Source organism: Neovison vison, chromosome 13 (genome assembly GCF_020171115.1).
Source record: "Neovison vison isolate M4711 chromosome 13, ASM_NN_V1, whole genome shotgun sequence".
Classification (NCBI taxonomy): domain Eukaryota; kingdom Metazoa; phylum Chordata; class Mammalia; order Carnivora; family Mustelidae; genus Neogale; species Neogale vison.
The window spans coordinates 108443257-108462737 of record NC_058103.1 but is presented as its reverse complement, the minus strand read 5'-3'; the positions used below and the strand labels follow the sequence as shown (position 1 = coordinate 108462737).

The following is a 19481-nucleotide window of genomic DNA, read 5'->3' as shown; positions in this document are numbered from 1 at the left end:
AGGCATCCCCTTCTCCAGTAAGCACCCGAGGGGGTCTTAAGTGTCAGCGCCTAAAACAGCCCCAGTTTAGGAATTTCTACCGAGACACAGGAGAGACAGACTTAATCACAGACATTCTGTGGTCAGGCGTGGCGAGGATCTCCCAAAGGCTGTTAAGCACGTTTGCCTAATTTAGAAATTATTTCACAAGAAAAGAAATCCTGTGCATGCCAGAGGATGTCCTAGAGTAGCCGACAGGGACGCAGAAGACTTCAGGATACTCCAGATGTGTGTGGTCAATCCCGGAGAATTGCTCTCCTGAGTCATCTGATTTGCTGGGAGCTCACCAGGCCCGTGCCACCCTGTTACCCTTCCACCCCAGTCCTGTGCCTCATATGCAAATTAACCTGAAAGCATTCACCAGAAACAGCATCCCTTGGCTTTCATCTCCAGATATGCAAATGATAGTTTCTACTTCTTCTCCAAGTTCATTTGACTCTTGTCTTTCTACCTTCCTCTTAAAGGTCCCACGGCCATTACTGTCCTTCCTGGTTCTATATAAATAACTTATCAGATAAACAGATTTCATGTTGGGATCACCAGCTGTTACAGCAGTAGCTCCAACCCTAGAGCTGGGCACAACAGTGCGCCCAGCTGGGCGTCTTGTTCCAATTTGTCTGGGAGGCCGTTTCCAGTGGGGGCTCGGAGCCTCACCCTTTTCCTGGTCCTTCTTAGTGTGTGCCGGTTGTCCCCGGCCTCAGGCGTGGCCCTGCTCTGGGTCGGGTTTATTCAGTAGCTTTGGCTTTCCCTTCCTCCTGCCATCGGGGGGGTTGGCAAGGCTCCCTTTCCTTCGCTCTTGGGCATCTTCCCACTCCTGGCCAACCGGGCGATGCTGCACCTCACCTGAGTTCAGACCTGGTTGGTATAGGTTCTGATTTTCTGGGTTTTCTTCCCCATTGTTCTTCCGCTCTGCCATCTGCTGGTGCCCCAGGCCCTGAGGTCAGCCATTAGAACAGGGTCAGCTTTGACCCAGGTACCCTGACTCGTTCTTAGTTATGGTGCAGACCAAGGAGCTTTATTGCGAAAAGATTAAAAATTATTGTTAAAAAGAAGCAGCAGAAAGAGAAGGAGAAAAAGGAGAAAAGAAAGGCACCCTATTCACAGCCAGGAAATTCAAGCGAGTCTGAAGATAGGTGTGTTCTTATTTCTGCAAGGCTCCGACCTCTCTCATTGGTCAGACTGGCCTATTTTCATTATTCTTGACCATGAGACCAGACCCCTGGTTTGATTTCACAGAATGTCAGAATGGGAGGGAGCTGCTAAGATGATTTCCAGTCCCCTTGTTTTATGGATGAACAAGCCAAGGCCAGCAGAGAGAAATGCCTTGAACAAGTTGTCTAGTTAGTAGCAGAGCCAGGATTAGAACCCTGGTCTCTGGGTCCAGATGTAGGCTCATGAGCACAAGAGCTGGACCTGTAAAGCCCGGGGGCCTTGGAGAGGGGTAGTTGGGCCAGGTGGTTTCTAAACCCCTTGCAGCTCAAATTATTTTCTGATCCTCTGCTTCCAAATGGCTTCTGTGTTTCTTTTAATATCACACCATCAAAAATCCTTTCTCCTGATTCAAGGAGAATGAGAGGCATTTTATCCAAAAGGGAGGCTAAGGACTTGAAAAAGCTTCAGGGACTGATCATCTGCAAAGAGAACAAACGTATTAGAAAATGGGTTCAACCCCAGAGTTTCCCTGTCTACCTGAAAGTAGAACACGACTTGGGGAGGTGGGAGGTGGTGCCCATAACCCAGTCCCCAGTGGTAAGGATTCCGGGTTATGGAGACCATTCTCTGTACGAGGAATTCACCAAGTGGTACCCAAAGCGTTAACTAACCCAGTGTGAATCCAATCGCTCTCGCTCCAGTGGGTGGCTGGGAGCAAAAATCTACAGGCTTTTGATGCTTGTCAGGCCCTGGTCTGAGTCCTTAAACCCTGCTCCCTGGTGCTCCTTTGTCACCACCCTTCTCTAAGGGGGGAAGGTGGCAAACTTGCCGGGCTTCACCAGCACCTCAGCCTTTGGACAGGCAATCCATAAACAGTGGTGACAGCCCTGTAAGGAGAAAAGGCAACACCTCCATTCTCCAAAACACGTTTTTTTTTTATTTTGTTCTGGGGATCTGAAAGTGACAGAAAACACAGAGAAGGAAATAAATACCCCTCCCCACCAAGCCTACCACCTACTGGTAGCCTAGTATTTGGATTTTGGTGAAATTCAGCCTAGTCTTTTTTTTTTTTCTAACTGACAGATCACAAGTAGGCAGAGAGGCAGGCAGAGAGAGAGAGAGAGAGAGGAGGAAGCAAGCTCCCCGCTGAGCAGAGAGCCCTATGTGGGACTCCATCCCAGGACCCTGGGATCATGACCTGAGCTGAAGGCAGAGGCTTTAACTCACTGAGCCACCCAGGTGCCCTCAGCCTAGTCTTTAAACAAATTTTCTCTGCATAAATGCATTTGAACAAATGTTTATACATTTGCCTTCTCAAAATGGGATTTGTTCTATCCTTACTATTTTCAAAACCCATTTTTTTTTTTTTTAATGTGAAATGATGCCTTAGGAACACTGTTCCTTGGAAAGACTCCATTTTAGTCCATTTCCATCCATCCTGAGCAGTGGCGGGGTGGGTGGGCAGAGGCTCGCTGGCCACCCAGCCACAGAGCTGCAGACGTCGTGACCCCCGTGGGGGGACCCGCAGCCCCTCAGACCCCAGCATCCCCGGCTTGCAGCTGCCGGGGCCTGACTTCTCTCTCAGTGGTTAATGCTAAAGGGATGTCCCAGTGCCTGACTCTGGCCACATTTACTCACATCACTGGCTCTGGTTTTGATTTCTTTTCACATCCCTAGAAAACCCTGGTGGATGTTACTTTGGAAAATAGCAACATTAAGGATCAAATGAGAGACCTGCGGCAGACCTATGAAGCCTCCGTGGGCCAGCTGCGGGAAAAGCAGAGGCAGTTGGAGGTGGCGCAGGTCGAAAACCAGCTGCTGAAAATGAAGGTAAAGCAGAGCGCTGACGTCCCCCTGAGCTGCCTCCTCGTTCCCTTTTCTCCTCTCTCCTGCCATCTTCGGGAATTCCATCTCCTTGCCCCTGTTTGCCTAGTTGGCGTTCTCCGCATTCTTGTGGCCAACCCCACAGGGCTGGGCTCGCGGGCATTGAGGGGTTTTGTGTGTTTGCTGCTGTCAGTCCAGATTGGGGTTCCCCGTGAACACCCCCAGCGGGCCCTCCTGCCCCAGCCCCAGTGGCCTCTCAAGGGCTGCTAAGACCCTCATCATGGCGCTGCAATCACACCCTGGGGGTGTCCACAGGCCTGGGACTCCAGAAGCTTCACTGTTTAGATTTTCTGTGACGTCTCAAGGTCTTTCTGGGTGGTGTGAGAGGAAAGAGTCTGAGAGCACACAGGAAGAACATCCGTGGGCGACCAAGGACTCTGGGCAGTGTCCCTCTTGTCCACAGCCTGTGCCTGTTCCTCGGCAGGGCTTCTCCTGCCTCGGAGGTGTTCGGGCCCCTTCTAGATGGGAAGCATGGATTGATCTTGTACCCATAGGTAGGAGCAGACCCATGGATGGTGCCTAGAAGACACTCAGTAAATTATTTCCTGAATCAATTTGTTCATACTTAAGTCTGTGGCTTTCCAGTCATGTTCAACACAGCATGAGGCAGTCCTAGAGGAGATTTCCTCATGGGCGCTGGACCCGTATAATGGATTGCTCAAACCAGGACACTATTGGGACTGGAGGGCGGTGCTATTGAGAATTGAGTTGCGGGGTACACGTGGGTGGCTGAGTCGGTTGGGCGTCTGACTCTTGGTTTTAGCTCTGGTCATGATCTCAGGGTTGTGGGATTGAGCCTTGCATTTGGGGGTCTGTGCTTAGTGGGGAGGCTGCGTCTCCCTCTGCCTGCCCTTCCCCTGCTCTCATGCCCCCTCCCCCAAATAAATAAATCTTTTTTTTAAAAAAAGGAATGAGTTAGGGAGACAAACTGGGACATGCAGTTCCCCCTCCGTGTGGGGCTACCTCACATGGGGGGAGGGGTTGCCACATTACACTGTGTCATCACTGTGATCGTCACCCCTGGGTGTGTGTCTGCCTGGTCCCAATGGCCATACACAACCACCCTGACCAGATGTGGTCTTTGCTTTACTTCAAACAGGGCAGCTCTTCTCTTTATGATTTCATATACTGCATGTCTGAATAAGAGTTTGAAAAAAAGGGGTGCATTACTGAAAAAGCCAAAAAGTACTGCTGACTTTTTCTTTTCTTCTGAGCTGGGCCTGACCGGCACTAGGAGTCCCTGCCTGAGTGTTCCCCAGATGAGGCGGGAGCGTTTCTAGATGCAGTACTTAGGAAGGCACGAATGTATGGCAAGGCTGACTTCAGATTGCTTGCACGAGTTGAGCGTCAGTCTTTCCTGGCTACTCCTTGGCCAGTGTAATTAATGGGACAGCAACTCCATGCGGGCAACCTGACTTCAAAGGCCTCCCTGTTTCTCTGACATAACAAAATTTTAAATAATATATGCACATGGCAGGGGAAAAATAAAGCCAAGCTAATCTAGAATATGCCTGCACCATTCTACAGTTCCCCCAGCTGTGTGAGATTTCTCATGTCCCCCATCCTCCTCACCAACACTTGCCGCTGCCTCACTGCTGATGGCCATGCAGGAGAGTGAGGCAGTATCTCCCGGGGGCTTTGCGCTCTCGGACAATGAATGACATTGCCCAGATTTCTTGTGCTTCTAGGTCATTTGTATATCTTCCCAAAGAACTCTGTCAGAGCCTTCACCCATTTTTAAAATCGGATATTTTGTTATTGAGTGGTCAAGATGCTTTCCGTGTTCTGGACACAAGTTATCAGATAGGCGATTTGCAGATCTTTTCTCCCACTCGCTGGGTTTTTCACTTTCTTGATGGTATCCTTTAAACACAGAATTTTTAATATTGAGTATTGATGAAGTCTTTCTATGTATCTTTTGTCACGTGCGCTTTCGGTATGGTATCTGAGAAACCATCGCCTCACCAAAGGTCACAAATATTTACCTTACGTTTTCTTTTCTTTTCTTTTTTTTTTTTTTAAAGATTGTGTTTATTTATTTGTCAGACAGAGATCACAAGTAGGTAGAGAGGCAGGCAGAAAGAGAGAGAGAGAGGAGGAAGCAGTCTCCCTGCTGAGCAGAGAGCCTGATGTGGGGCTCAATCCCAGGACCCTGAGATCATGACCTGAGCTGAAGGCAGAGGCTTAACCCACTGAGCCACCCAGGTGCCCCTACCTTATGTTTTCCTGGAGGACTTTTATAGCTTTGGCTTTTACACTTTTGACTTTTACACTTAAACCTTTGATTCACTTTGGCTTAATTTTTCTATATGGTGTGTTAGTGTCTAATATCACTCTTTTGCATGCAGCTAGCCATTTGTGTCTGTACTGTTTTTAAAAATCATTTATTTAATTTTTTTCCCAGTGTTCCAAAATTCATTGTTTATGCACCACACCCAGTACCCCAGACAATATGTGCCCTCCTTAATACCCACCACCAGGCTCACCCAACCCCCACCTCCCTCCCCTCCAAAACCCTCAATTTGTTTCTCAGAGTCTTCTTTTCCCATTGAATGGCCTTGGTAGTTAATTTCTTGAAATTTATTATTTTTTTTTATAACAGATAAATGATTTACTTAACTCAGAGTCAAATTTACAAAACAGTATATTCAGAAATATAATATCTGTATCTGTAACATTCCCTTTAGTCTCTTAATGTTTCCTTCAATAGGTAACCTTTTTAACATTTTAAATTTTATTGCTTATTCTACTCAGACCCAATTCTAATAACGTAGTGATCTTTTTTCCAGCCCACAACAGAATACTCCAGAATTTGAAAAGCATGTCTTCTGAGGTTAATTAGGGTATGGATATTTTATCCAGAGAAGATTTATTAAAATTGATAAAATAAAAGATAATAAAACTTCAGGATCAAAAGACATTAGGCCAGAAAAGTCCTTGAAAAAAGGGATTAAGAAGATAGTGAAGTGTGGACACGTTATAGGGAGAATTCACTTTTTTTTTTTTTAACAGGGAGAGGGACAGGGTGAGAGAGAGAGAGAAAGAGAGAGAGAGAGAGAGAGAGAGAGAGAATCTTAAGCAGGCTCCATGCCCAGCACCGAGCTGGACATGGGGCTTGATGTCACGACCTTGGGATCATGACCTGAGACAAAACGGAGTCAGACACTTAATCGACTGTGACAGCCAGGGGCGCCCTAAGAGAATTCAATTTAAAAGTGGCTAAATTGGGGGGACAGGGCTGGCACTTAGCTACATTTGTCCTTTGAAAAATTTGCTCCCGTGGAAGGTCTTTGTCCTGAAACCACCGTGTGAAGTACAGGCTTGTCTTTTCCTACCCATCCGCTGTCCCTCTCCCCTGCGTTCCTGCTGCTTCTGTCCCGAAGCAGCATCCCGGGTTCCCTGCTGTGTGTCCACACCTTGCCCACTTGGTGAGAGGGGCCGGCTCCCAGGGCCGGCAAAGGCCAGAGCTCTGACGGGCGCGTCTTTACAGGTGGAATCCTCCCAGCAAGCCAACGCCGAGGTCATGAGAGAGATGACCAAGAAGCTCTACAGCCAGTATGAGGAGAAGCTGCAGGAGGAACAGCGGAAGCACAGCGCCGAGAAGGAGGCTCTCCTGGTGTGTACGTCCTAGCCTCCGACCAAGGAACGGAGAATGTTCCCTCTGTCATTGTTGGGGGGGCTGCGGGAACAGGGTTTCTGCCTGGAGGGGAGTCAGCGGACGCTAACATGGGAGAGGGTCAAGGTGTTTATTCACTGGCTCCTTCCCTCCCCCACTTTTCCTCCCTCTCTGCTTCCCCCTCTTTGCCTTGAATAGCCCCCAGTCTCTGCCTCTGAATACCCCCCTTTCTCTGGCTAGACTCTCCGGCGTGTCCGGGCTTCTGTGCAGCTGTGCCCTTTCTCCCTCCATTTGCTCCTCTTTCCCTGAGATGCCCTTCCTTCCCTGCCCTCGCTCCTCCCTGAGCTCCTGCAAAGCCTTGAAAATGCTATCCCCCGCCCCCATGCACCAAGTCTTTCCCATTCATGAGAAGTGCCCTCCGTGTTTGGGAAGCCCACGCTCTTTCTGCTCTTTGCTGTGGCCTTCTCTTGTTCCCGTTACTAGACTTGGACTGTACACCTCACATCCTGGCTTCCCTAGGAGCGAGTGTAAGTTCCTTGAAGGCAGGGAGCGGTGGCTGCCTTATCTTGTGTTCTCAAAGCTCTATACGGGGGCTGGATGGTTGACCAAGTGGGTACATTGCAATATGTGGGAAGGGTCTAACACTCTACATTCAATTCCAGATATGGCCCTACTGCCCTTTATGCTGTTGGCAAATAGGCGGACAATTCGAGCATCCAGTCAAGGGAGAAATAAGATTTGCAGGCTTTTTTTTTTTTAAGATATAAGGAGTCAGGGGGAGAAAGGAGAAAAAAGAACTGGACCCATTAAAAAGCCACATGGTATTTCTTTCTTTCCAGGTGAGACCCAGAATCACAAGAGTTCATGGTATGAGTTCATGACACGCCTAGGCCCCCAGGGTGTGCTTCTAGAGAGACCCCATGATTCAGCAAGGCTGGTGCTGTTGGGACCCTAGTCAGCAGCCTCGGGTCTCCAAGGCTGTGCTGAGAACAGTGTGCTTCTTTTGCAGGAAGAAACCAAGAGTTTTCTGAAAGCAATTGAGGAAGCCAATGAAAAGATGGAAGCGGCGGAGATCAGCTTGGAGGAGAAGGACCGGAGGATCGGAGAGCTGGACAGGCTGATTGAGCGCATGGAAAAGGTGACAGACAACTGCCCTAGGCCCAGCGCCCGCTTGCCCAGGCTCCCCACCTCTCTGGAGTCCCCGCAGGCCTGTCTGAAGGCGTGAGGCGCCCTCAGCACCCATCCCCCACATCCCTCCGATTTGTCATTTAAACAGGAAAGACAGAGCTATAAAATAAGGTCTGATGCGGTCCGACAAAGTTCTCATTTTTCCTATGGTAACTCTTTCGATGCTTTAAAAAACATTCCATATGTAAATATTTACCCAAATTCGTATTTTCACACCCTGCTTTGCTGGGGTCCCAAGCACGAACTTCCATTTACTCACGGAGTAAGCAAGCCTTATATAAATGTTCCATCTGCACCCTGAGTGGGCCTGCATCTGAAAGGTTGGCTTTTCTTGGACACCCAACATCTGCCAGCCGAGTGAGGTCACCACGTCTTCTGTGGGCATTGGGAGTGGGGATGGGGGTAGGCTGGGAAAGACAGGAGCTCGGAGGTAAAGAAGACATTTGAGAGCAAGGGAGGAAACCAGACATTAGGCAGAAAGTGGAAAACGGGAAGGAGCGGTGGGAGAGAGGAAAGAGAAAGAGCAGGAAGAAGGAAAAAGGCAGGGTGACCTTCAGCAGGTGACCGCTGACTTCTGGGGGTGGGGTGGTAGTCTGGGGGCAAAGCTGTGGCTGGTTTCTAGAGAATGGCTCTCAGCAGCTGTGGGCCTGCAGGTCAGTGACCACCTGCCGAGACTGTGACGTCGGAGCCCTCGGTAACTCAGGCTAAATGTCCCCCGGCTGGTGACGAGCCAGGGGTAGGGACAATGCAGGCGAGGTGAATGCCTGAGCTTCCAGTGATTCTGAGGGCGGTCTCCTTACCTCTGGTGTCTACAGCGTAGACCCCCCTCCAGTCTCCTGATGAGGCAAGTTGCAGCCAGGATGGGAATGGCACGAAACTCCGTGTTCTGGAGCTTTGGGGCTTGGGGGGGTTCCCACTTAGGAAATGTCTTTGTTTGGGAGAGACTTGAGCAAAGAGTCTGTTACAATGCCACCTCCCCTCCTTGGGAAAATAATCCCAACTTTTATTGAAGAGAAGAGGGTATGGGCTGGTGATGGTCATGAAGATTGGGCAGTGATGGCATCCTCTAGAACCTAGAGGAGCTTTCTCCCACATTCCCTCTCCTCTCCAACTGGTCATGGCAGTCCTCCCCGTGGGTGACAGATTTTCCGGCCACATACAGGCGCAGAGTGAGCGGGCGGCCTGGTTTGGATAGGAAGCCAACTTCCTGCCTGTGGGGTGGCTACAGATACGGTTTTAGAATCAGGTAGACCTAGGGTTTGACTCTTGACTCTTTTTCTAGTTCTGGGCAGTAACTTTTCCAAACCGAGTTTCTTCTTCTGTAACATGCTGGTAGTAAACATTCTTCTACTTAAAGCTTTGTGAGCAGTAAAACAAGAGAAGTCCACACACAGTGCCAAGCCCAGTGCCTGGCATTTAGTAGTGGCTCAAAAATGTGGGCTTTGATTTTTATTTTGTTACAGACCTGTCTAGGTGTCTGCCCCCAGAGTCAGCTTTTTTTAGCTGGACTTTTTTTTTTTTTTTTTTTTTTTTAAATAGCTGATCTTCTTTGTACCCTTGGGATTCTCAAAGTAGGATTTTTCCCCACTGATTTCCATGCAGTGCCTGTGTGAGAGGTGATGGGCAGGAGGCCAGGGAGGTGGGAAGGCTAGTCCTCCCTGCCAGCATTTGTGGGATACAGGAAGTTCCCCAAGTTCTGTCAGCTTTTTCTGTAGCGAATCAAAATATCAAAATGTATTGTCCTTTCTCTAAATCCTCTTTTCCATTTAGGCGAGAGATAGGTTTGCTTTATTCCACTAGGAATAGGTGTTCCAACTAATGGCTGCTTCTCCCTCAGAGATCCTTCTTTCAGAGTAGGAGAGAGAGCAGTTGTCTCTCACCCGCTCTGGGGACAGCGTGTCCCCACGCATGAATGGTGGCAGTGTGGTGTCCTGTCTGCACCCATTTTTGGATTTTCAAAACACTGTTTTTTCTCCCCTGATTAGTAAAAATCTCCTAAGGAGTGTGATCGCTGAGGGACCGTGCTACAGAAAAGGTGACAGTCTGTGCTTGGGCAGTGTGTTCGCAGGCATGTACAAATGTAAGAAATTATTGGGTAGTGTGCATTCAAGATTTGTTGTACTTCCATTTAGGGAAAAAAAAATTGAACTTTTAAAGTGTGCCGGGGGGTGCCTGGGTGGCTCAGTGGGTTAAAGCCTCTGCCTTCGGCTCAAGTCATGATCCCAGGGTCCTGGGACTGAGCCCCTCATCAGGCTCTCTGCTCAGCAGGGAGCCTACTTTCCTTCCTCTCTCTCTGCCTGCCTCTCTGCCTACTTGTCATCTCTGCCTGTCAAATCTTTAAAAAAATAAAATAAAAAAATAAAGTGTGCCGGAAGTGAGGACTTTCCCTACTCTAGAGGGCTGTTTGGGGGGCATCTGCCACTGGCGGTGCTCATCTCTGAAAGGTCCATCACTATTATTTCAGGGCCGTTGTAGACTGCCAGCCAGCCGCGAACCCCGCGAGGACAGGGGAGCCTTCTCCCCAGGTGGGCTGTAAGGCTGTGTCTTTGTTGGAAAGATTTAAGAACAAAAACAGATCCCCACTGAAAGTTGGTCTTCCCTCATGAGGCTAAATCCACCAGTGGTAATTTATACTCTTTCTGCGAGAGCGGATGGTTCCCCCATGTCTTCCGTCTGTTCCTTGGATACTCCGGCTTATAGCCTCAGCAGTGGTGGGAGTTAGTGTGTCAGCGACCGTGTTTTCAGTAATCTGGAGGGAAGAGTTTGTTGGGAGAGTTTCTGAGAATGATGAGAAGCACAGGAGTACTGAGGGTCTCATGTAAGTTAATCTCCCGATACAGCGAACAGGGTTTGATAAATTTCATTTGAAGGAAATCTATGACACCAAGGTCTATAATATATTTCTAGAGCAATTTTGGTTATGATAGGTGCTACTTTTTTTTTTTGAGGGTTTTATTATGTATTTATTTGGCAGAGAGAGAGAGAATAAGTAGGCAGAGCAGCAAGCAGAGGTAGAGGGAGAAGCAGAGTCCCCTCTGAGCAGGGAGCCGTGCATGGGACTCAATCTCAGGACCCTGGGATCATGACCTAAGCTGAAGGCAGACGCTTAGCTGACTGAGCCACCCAGGTACCCCTGGGTGCTACACTTTTTTTAAAAAATTAACATATAATGTATTATTAGCCCCAGGGACTACAGGTCTGTGAATTTCCAGGTTTACACACTTCACAGCACTCACCATAGCACATACCCGCCCCAATGGGGTGCTATACTTTTATTAACATTTTCCACTTTGTCCGAGGAAATAATAGTCCATATTCTTATATTATCTTTTTGGATAAACTTTAAAATTTGCATATATACAGCAAAGGGTACACATCTTAATGGACGGCTTGAAACATGTGCTAGTTTCCTATGGCTGCTGTAATAAATCACCACTGTGAGTGGCTTAAAACAACCCCAGTTTATTGTCCTATGGTCCTGGAGATCCAAAGTGCTAAAATCAAGGTGTCCGCAGGGCTGGGTTCCTTCTGGAAACTCTAGAGGAGAGGCCATTGGCTAGGCTTTTTTTTTTTTTTTTTTTGGAAGATTTTATTTATTTATTTGACAGAGATCACAAGTAGGCAGAGAGGCAGGCAGAGAGAGGGGGGCAAGCAGGGTCCCAGCTGGGCAGAGAGCCCGACACGGGGCTTGATCCCAGAACCCTGAGATCATGACCTGAGCCGAAGGCAGAGACTCAACCCACTACCACCCAGGCCCCTTGCTCGGCTTTTCTAACTTCTAGAGGCTGCCTGCGTTCCTTGACTCGGGGCTCCAGCGGGCAGCTTCAAAGCCAGCAGTGTAGCATTTTCCAGTCTCTGTCTCTTCCTGGCTTCAGCCCTTCTTCCTCCTGCCAATAAGGGCACCCTGGATAATCCAGGGTCATTTGGCCATGTTAAGACCCTTAACTTAATCCCTTCTGGGTAAGGCCACACGTGCCCAGGTCTCAGGCCTTAGGATCTGGCCATTGCTGGGGGGGCCACCCATTATTCTGATGGTCACAACACACTTTTACAAGTGAACCTCCACGTGTAGCCACCACCCAGCTCAGTATATAGGGTATTACCCAAATTCCAGAGATTCTTTTCTTGATGATGCAGAAATTCTTCAAGAATTTTGCAATATCTCAGGCCACTGACTGAGGAGTATGGATTTTCATTTTCTAGAACTATAAATTCTCACAAGATATCTGAACCTAGGTTGATGGGATACTTATTCATTGACTTATTAAAGATTTCTTTGTTTTTATTGGAGAGAGAGTGCACACAAGCAGGGGAGAGGCAGAGGCAGAGAGCAAATCCTCAAACAGACCCCCAGCTGAGCATGGAGCCCTGACGTGGGGTTCAATCTCATGACCTTGAGATTGTCATGTAGGCCCAAACCAAGGGTTGGATACTTAACTGACTAAGCCACCCAGTCGCCCCATAAAAAGAAACCTTGAATGGCTTTATCCAGCATATTTCTCTAATTCATAAACACATCTGTAAATGCAGACCAGGAGCTTTGGCAGTTTCAAGCTTCGGTTGGACTCTGGTGGGTGGATGCGTAGACCCCACTGGGCGTCCTATAGACTTGACCCCAAGAGTGCTGGAATCACTTGATCTACATGCACTGATTCAAATATCGGTGTCTGTTTCAGGAACGTCATCAGCTGCAACTCCAGCTCCTGGAGCACGAAACAGAAATGTCAGTGGAAATAATGGACTCTGACAAGGAAAGGTAAGACAGATGCCCTTTACCGCGTAATGGACTTGGGTGGTGGACATGCTGCGTTTCCGTGGGCTCAGCAGGTCCTCGAATTTTCCTTCCCTTGGTCATCACCATTGCAGACTCTTATGTGTCAAACATCAGGGCTGAGAGCTTCTGCCCTGGGGCTAGTTTCTCTGGGCGCTCACAGCCACGTCTTGCAACCCATGACTGGTTGTTAGAGCAGAGAAGCACCCTGCAGGCTCTCTCGGGTGCAAAAGTTCAGTTTCTAAATGTTCTCCATGACCTTCACCTCCATAGGATGCACCTTGTTGATGAGAACACACATCATCTGTGACTAAATACCACTGCAATGGAAACTAATTTTAAAATGCCTCTTTTTGTGTGTCCAGACATTGTTTACTCAAACCTGGCCTTGTGCCCTGTCTGTGGGCATATAAAAATCTGCATCAAAAATGAGGAGGTGGTAGTGCATGGTCTTCCCTGGAAATCAGAAGGCAGAGAGGATGTGTACCGCCCTCTGCTGAAAGAAAGCGAGGTTGGGATGATTCGAGCAGTTTGAACCAGCTGCTTAACTTTGCAGCTTTGCTAAGATTCCTTACTTATCTGCAAAGTGAGAATTCCCTTTTTTTTTTTTTTTTAAATTATTTATTTAACAGACAGAGATCACAACCAGGCAGAGAGGCAGACAGAGAGAGAGGAAAGGAAGCAGGCTCCCTGCCGAGCAGAGAGCCCGATGCGGGGCTCGATCCCAGGACTCTGGGATCATGACCTGAGCTGAAGGCAGAGGCTTCAACCCACTGAGCCACCCAGGCGCCCCGTGAGAATTCCTTTTAAAGGGGAGGGAGTGACGGTGAGCGCCAGTCTCATGGGGTCATTAACTGCGAGGGAGCTGGGGCCCCCGCTGCCTGCCATGTGGTTCGTGCTGCAAAATGTCTGTTTCCCTTCCTCTCTGCAACTTCGGACTTCGCAGTCTTCTGTAGACTGTAACGTAGCCTGGCAGAGAGGGGAGGGGTAAGCCGACCGCCAGACCCCATGTCCCCGGCTCCATTCCAGTGGCCCCCAAACCCTGAAGAGGATGTCTGCTGCTCCTTTGGTCTCACCGAACTGAGCAAAGGCCGAGGGTGGTTTGTGCTGTTCTAAGACAAAATGTCAAGTGTCTTAGGACGCGGCCCCATTTGTTTTGATGCAGAGAAGGTCTTTCACCGTATTTCCCAGTTTTTTCAGAATAAATGATGTGTAGACAACTGGAGTTCCAGATTTCCCAGGACTCGGCCCCTTGATTTCAGATAGCGGGTCGTGGTTGGAGACTCCCGCTGCCTCTGTTTTCCAAATCAAGGCATTTGACTTGTATAATGTATAGTGTAACAGTATTATATTAACCCCCAGACAGAGAGCCCCCATTCTTACGTGGTATTCCCCAAATTCCATTTCAGACCCTGGAAAGTAGTGTTGCTGTCCTTATACAAGGTGAACCTTGCAAGAGGGAACATGAGTAAAAGTCCCTTGCTCCTCCCGGGGTGGGTGGTTGGCAGGTAGTGAGCCCCCCGGGAGACTCACGGAGTAGGAGGCATGTGTGGCCGAGCAGCCTTTCCTGTTCCGGGAGAGGCTCCCTTCCACCACGACCCTCTGCGCTGGTGGGGCTGCTCTGGTTGAGGGCCCGGCGCCTCACTCTGCTCCCTGTGTCAGGTATCAGCAGCTGGAGGAGGCGTCGGCCAGCCTCCGGGAGAGGATCCGGCACCTGGACGACATGGTGCATTGTCAGCAGAAGAAGGTCAAGCAGATGGTTGAGGAGGTAAGCCCCTGTGAGAGGTCACGGGCCAGGACGGCTGCCTGTCGTGGGGACCCGTCAGCCCTCCAGCTGGCTCTGCCTCTCAGCTCAGTTCGCTGTGGCTCCCGAGTGGAGGTCCTCAGGCCGCTGTCTTCATGGCCAGAGGGAAATTTCCTCGCATGTGCCACCTCACCCACCCCCCGGGGACTGGTGATCATCCCTCTAATCAGATCAAAGTGTCACAATTAAGAAGGCCTGGAAGCGCATTTTATAAGCTCACTGGCCTTCAGAGGGCTGCGATTCCCCAGGGGCGGGGCCTACAGCTCAGGGGAGCCCCCGGTGTGACAAGGAACATTTCCTTCAGCTCAGGCCTCTGCAGGTCCTTGCACCTGGCTGCCTCTCTCCCAGGGACCACGCCGTCTTTCCTTCCTCAGTGGACAGCTGTCTCCTTTTCCCCTGCTCCCTGGCTCCTCTCTCCTCTCCCTTCTTCCCTCATTCTCTTCTCCATCCTTAGTCTGTCCGTCTGTCTGTGGGACATCCGACCAAGTTACATGTTTACTGTGTGCCGGACATAGCTCACTTGTCCGTTTTTCTAAATGGAAAAAAACAGGTAAGTTGAACATTTATATTTCTGCCAGAGGGAAAAAAGTTCTTTCACTTGTGTTACTGTAATCCGTCTCTCTTTCCCGTGGTGCTCGGTAGGAGAAATCCACGCTGTAGTACAGTGAGTCACATATTCTTGTATCTTTCTTGCTCAATTAATACATCGGATAGAAAAAAAGGAACAGTTAGTCCTAACAACGTTATAAATTCCCTAGACGTCTAACTCTCTATCGTGCATCGAGAGGGCTCTAATTTAATTAAACGTTTGGTTGGCTGTGGAAAAACTGAAAAAAAAACCCACTTTCCTTATATTAAGCCCTGCTCTGAAAAGTTACCTGTTCACGAATTATGAAATTAAAAGCATGCCTGCTGATAAATTACACACGTAACAGACAAAGAGAGGATTAAAATATGCCTATTAATCTCTAAAATGTTGGCGATATTAGTGGAGCGAGGTTAAGGTCAGGGGACCGTGAGGTTGGGGAGGGATACGTTATTGTCTTGTCGGATAAACATACACATGAGGTGCAATCTGTTGCCTAAATAAGAAATGCAGTCATACTGTGCTGACTCCCGAGTCTTACGCTGGCGCATCTGCGAGTGTCAGAGAGCAGAACAGAAGAACGAGGAGACCCTTTGCACTCCCACTGCACACCCGGCGGGAACCACAGGGATGGGTGGGTCCTGTCCAGTTAGCAACACCGGCTACGCATCAGGAGCGTGTTTGCCCAGGAAAAGCCTTGCTTGGTCATGCTTCGTTAGCACCTCAGGCGGTGACGGCTGTCAGATCGTGGCTTTTCTGCTTCTGAATCTCACCCACAGGAACTCTGGCCAAGGCTGTCCCTGTTTCCCCATGTGCCTTCGACTGCGGAGACCTGCATTTCTTCCAGCTCACCACAGCGAGGTGGTGTGCCCTGTTCTTAGATTTTATTGTAGAGCCTCGTACCGCTTGGCTTCTGTTTCGGTTATTATCTGTTGGGGCTGGAGATTGGTTCCTAAGTCAGAGATCCTTCTTCCAAAGACACTTTCAAGTGGTTTAGGAGTCTCTGGTTTCTAATTTCTGGAATAAAACAGAGAAACCCATTTGAGGGGAGCCAAGGGAAATCGATATATGAAAATAGAGAAGCATATAAAGATCACTGTCCATGCCTGCCTTTTCTACCTATGATGCACTGTCTCCCAAACAAGCTTCTCTAAGTCTGGCTGATGGGGTCTGGAAGACACAGTCACCAGAATGAAACCGCAGGCTGAAAGGTAGGGTGACTCCGTCATCAGACTGAGCACCACTCCCATCTGGGTTTCCACAGTGCATGGGGACCGGAGAGAAAAGAGCAACTTTCTATTCTAAGTTTTAGCAACTACCTAAAACAGTAGTAAAAATGAAGGTGTTTTCCCAGAATACCATGTTAACTTATGCCACAAAAGGATGGTTTACACTTTCATTTGCTGCAGCCCATGGTGCGAGGATTTTTTTTTTTTTTAAGTTGCAAACATTGAAAAGGGGCATCGACCAATAAACACATTTGGAAGAGCAGAGTCAGGTTGGAAAGGAGTTGAGAGCTCTAGTGATTTAGGGAGCAGCTGAAGGACTTGGCCAAGAGATGGCCAAGGAGAGGCGTGAGAGCTGAGTTCACGTCTCAGAATGCTTTTTTTTTTTTTAAAGAATTTATTTATTTATTTGACAGAGATCACAAGTAGGCAGAGAGGCAGGCAGAGAGAGAGAGAGAGTGGAGGAAGCAGGCTTCCTGCTGAGCAGAGAGCCCGATGTGGGGCTTGATCCCAGGACCCTGGGATTATGACCTGAGCCAAAGGCAGAAGCTTTAACCCACTTAGCCACCCAGGCTCCCCAGAGATTTTATTATTATTATTTTTTAAGATTTCATTTATTTATTTGTAAGAGAGAGAGAGAGCACTAGCAGAGGCAGAGGGAGAAGCAGGCACCCTGCCAAGCGAGCAGCCTGATGTGGGACTTGATCCCAGGATGCTGAGATCATGACCCAAGCCAAAGGCAGCCACTTAACTGACTGAGCCATCTAGGCGTCCCTGCTTTCTTGTTTAGCGTTGCGAGGCAAGGCCAGCCCACAAGCCCTGAGTGGTACTGCAAAGAGGCAAATTTCAGATTTTCATTTCACGTGAAAAAAACATTTCTAATATCGGCTTCCCTGGGAAGGTAGCCCTCCCTCACATATACACTCCTTAGGACCTGCGCTAGAAGCTCTTTATAGAAAGTCTGCGTTACTGTCTACTGGGATGTGTGATCTTGGCATTATCCTTCCTTTGCATAAGCAGCACAATTAGCAGATTGATAACGTCTGACTTGAGAAGTTCATTTTTATCTGTGACCTTCCATGATCCAGATATTGGGACAAACTTGACCTAGAAATAGAGGCAAACTTTCTGTGTGGCAGATGTTAGGGACAGTCTTGCTTGCCGCACAAGAAGTCTGAAAGCTCGTGCGCATGGAGCGTCACATCTCCCAGAGGTGGGGATCCAGTCTGCACCCACTGCTGGCATCATTTTTGCCATAATGTCTACAAAGAAACTTTGTTTACTGAAATGATGAGCTGCTTTTTTCAGCTCAAAACTGAAAAACTGAAAAAGGGTGTTACTGAGGTTCTTGGAATCCTTAAATGTTAACCCCTGTATTTCTTTCCACTTTTAGTAGGACCTAGTTTCTTAATAATAATACAATGAATAAAAACCAGCCAGCCTCCGTTTTGCAGTCATTGGCCCATTAAGGCCTTGACTTTCAGTGTGCAAGATGGGCTAACCGCAGGTCGGTGCAGGATGGGCCCTGCTCAGTGAGGGGTTGGTATACCTTTTATGGGGTCGAGTTTAAGCATAGTGTCTTCTGTGACGTGTGGGACCAGACACCTGCAGGCTAGATCTTTCTAGCAAATTACGTCTCCTTTTGTGGTGAATGTCAGGGATTGGTTACCTCCCTCCCATCACTAATTCTTCTAACTGGTTGTGGCTCTGACAAAAAAAAAAAAAAAAAAAAAAACCCAAACAAAACAAAAAAAACAACAAAATGAGCCCATATATGCCCCTTTTATACTTTTAAGGTTTGCCACAAAATATAGAGGGACTGAAAATAGCACCTGTGGGGAAATGCACTGCTCTGTGGATTCGGCAGATAAGCACCAGCACTTCCTCTGTGCCCGGGGACAGGTGTGGTCCTGCCCTTCTGGATCTTACCATCTCATGGGACCTGCCTTCCAGACTCCTCGCGCATCGGCTTCCTTCTTCTGTTGGAAAGTCTGGTTGGGATTGAAGGTTCTTTGTCTTGAGTCAGGCTGCATTCTTAGCTTACCTTACAGGGAACCCAGAAATGGGGAGGAGCAAAAGTCTGGGCGGAGCCTGATGCCAGATTCCTGTCTCCTTGCCCCTCCCCCTCTGCCCCCTCCGCCCCTCTGGCAGGTCATTCCCACCTCTTCACCTGCTCTCAGGCCAGGCAGTCCCCTGCCAACCAAAGCAGCTTTCCTGCCAAGGAGAAAATTACCTGGAGGAGAAAATAAATTCATATTTGCTCTCTAAAAGGGGGGCGTCTCACATTTTTGCCAACAGGCAGTGACTACATGGTAATTTCATAGAGAGCTCCTTGACCTCCCTCCTCAGCGTTAGGAATGCTTCCAGTTTACCTCCTCCTCCTCGCTTCTCTTTGCGGTCTCCGTGGACAAAGTGGTTCTTCCAGCAGCATGTCTCTCGCCGGGTGTCCTTTCAGTGGCAGAGGAAACCATTCTGGCTTTAGACTTTTCTTTTGCAGAAAGCCCTTCCATTTCCACTTGTCCCCCTCTGTGATTTAGATGTTTGATGAGTGCAAAGGCGGAAAGGAGTGGATTTTCCTATTAGTGCTTCTCCATCCAGGCTGCGCGTTCGACTCACTTGGGGAGCTCTAAAACATGCCAGGCCTGGCAGATGGCAGTGGGAGGAGGGCGCTGGGCAGGGCAGGGGTTAGGATTTTTGTTTTTTGTTTTTTGTTTTTTTAAGCTGCACAAGATTCCAGTATGCAGCCAGCATGGAGAAGCAGTGCTCGGAATCTCTAGAGCGGCGGCTTGGGTCCCCACGCAGGGTCTCTATGTGCTCATATGTTCAGTCTGCCTCTCTCACAAGCTGCTGTCCCTGAGCTGGAAAGCTGGCGGTGAACTGGGACTGGAGTGGTTATGGCACCAGGAAAGAGAAACAGGGAGACCACTGAGCAAGGACCATGAGCAGGGACGCAGAGAGCTGGTCCCAGTGTGACCGTGTGGTCTTCTCAGGGGATCTAGCACTTGCTGCCAGCCCCATCGGGAGAGGGTGCTTTCACAGCCCATGCTTCCTGCCGTACTGGCCGGTGGTGTCCAGATACAAAACCTCCCAGAGGCTCCCCGGATGCATCTAGAGAGATGGCCTCAAGGTGGTAGGTGGCACATACCTAGTTGTGAAATAACTAGACTTAAGGGCACAAAATCTAGTCCACCTAGTGGCCTTGGAAGCTGAGAACC

General features: G+C 48.9%; 1 protein-coding gene across 4 annotated transcripts in view; it reads left to right on the top strand.

Annotated features, from left to right (window-relative positions):
* The window catches only part of LOC122894293 (myocardial zonula adherens protein), an 89355-nt gene that overhangs the window by 31518 nt on the left and 38356 nt on the right, over positions 1-19481 (top strand). For all 4 annotated transcript variants that reach the window (XM_044231910.1, XM_044231909.1, XM_044231911.1 and 1 more), the window contains exons 6-10: positions 2869-3021; positions 6566-6691; positions 7701-7829; positions 12556-12635; positions 14313-14418. In XM_044231910.1, coding sequence (XP_044087845.1) covers positions 2869-3021; positions 6566-6691; positions 7701-7829; positions 12556-12635; positions 14313-14418 — 594 coding nt within the window. The remainder of the gene's footprint in view (positions 1-2868; positions 3022-6565; positions 6692-7700; positions 7830-12555; positions 12636-14312; positions 14419-19481) is intronic.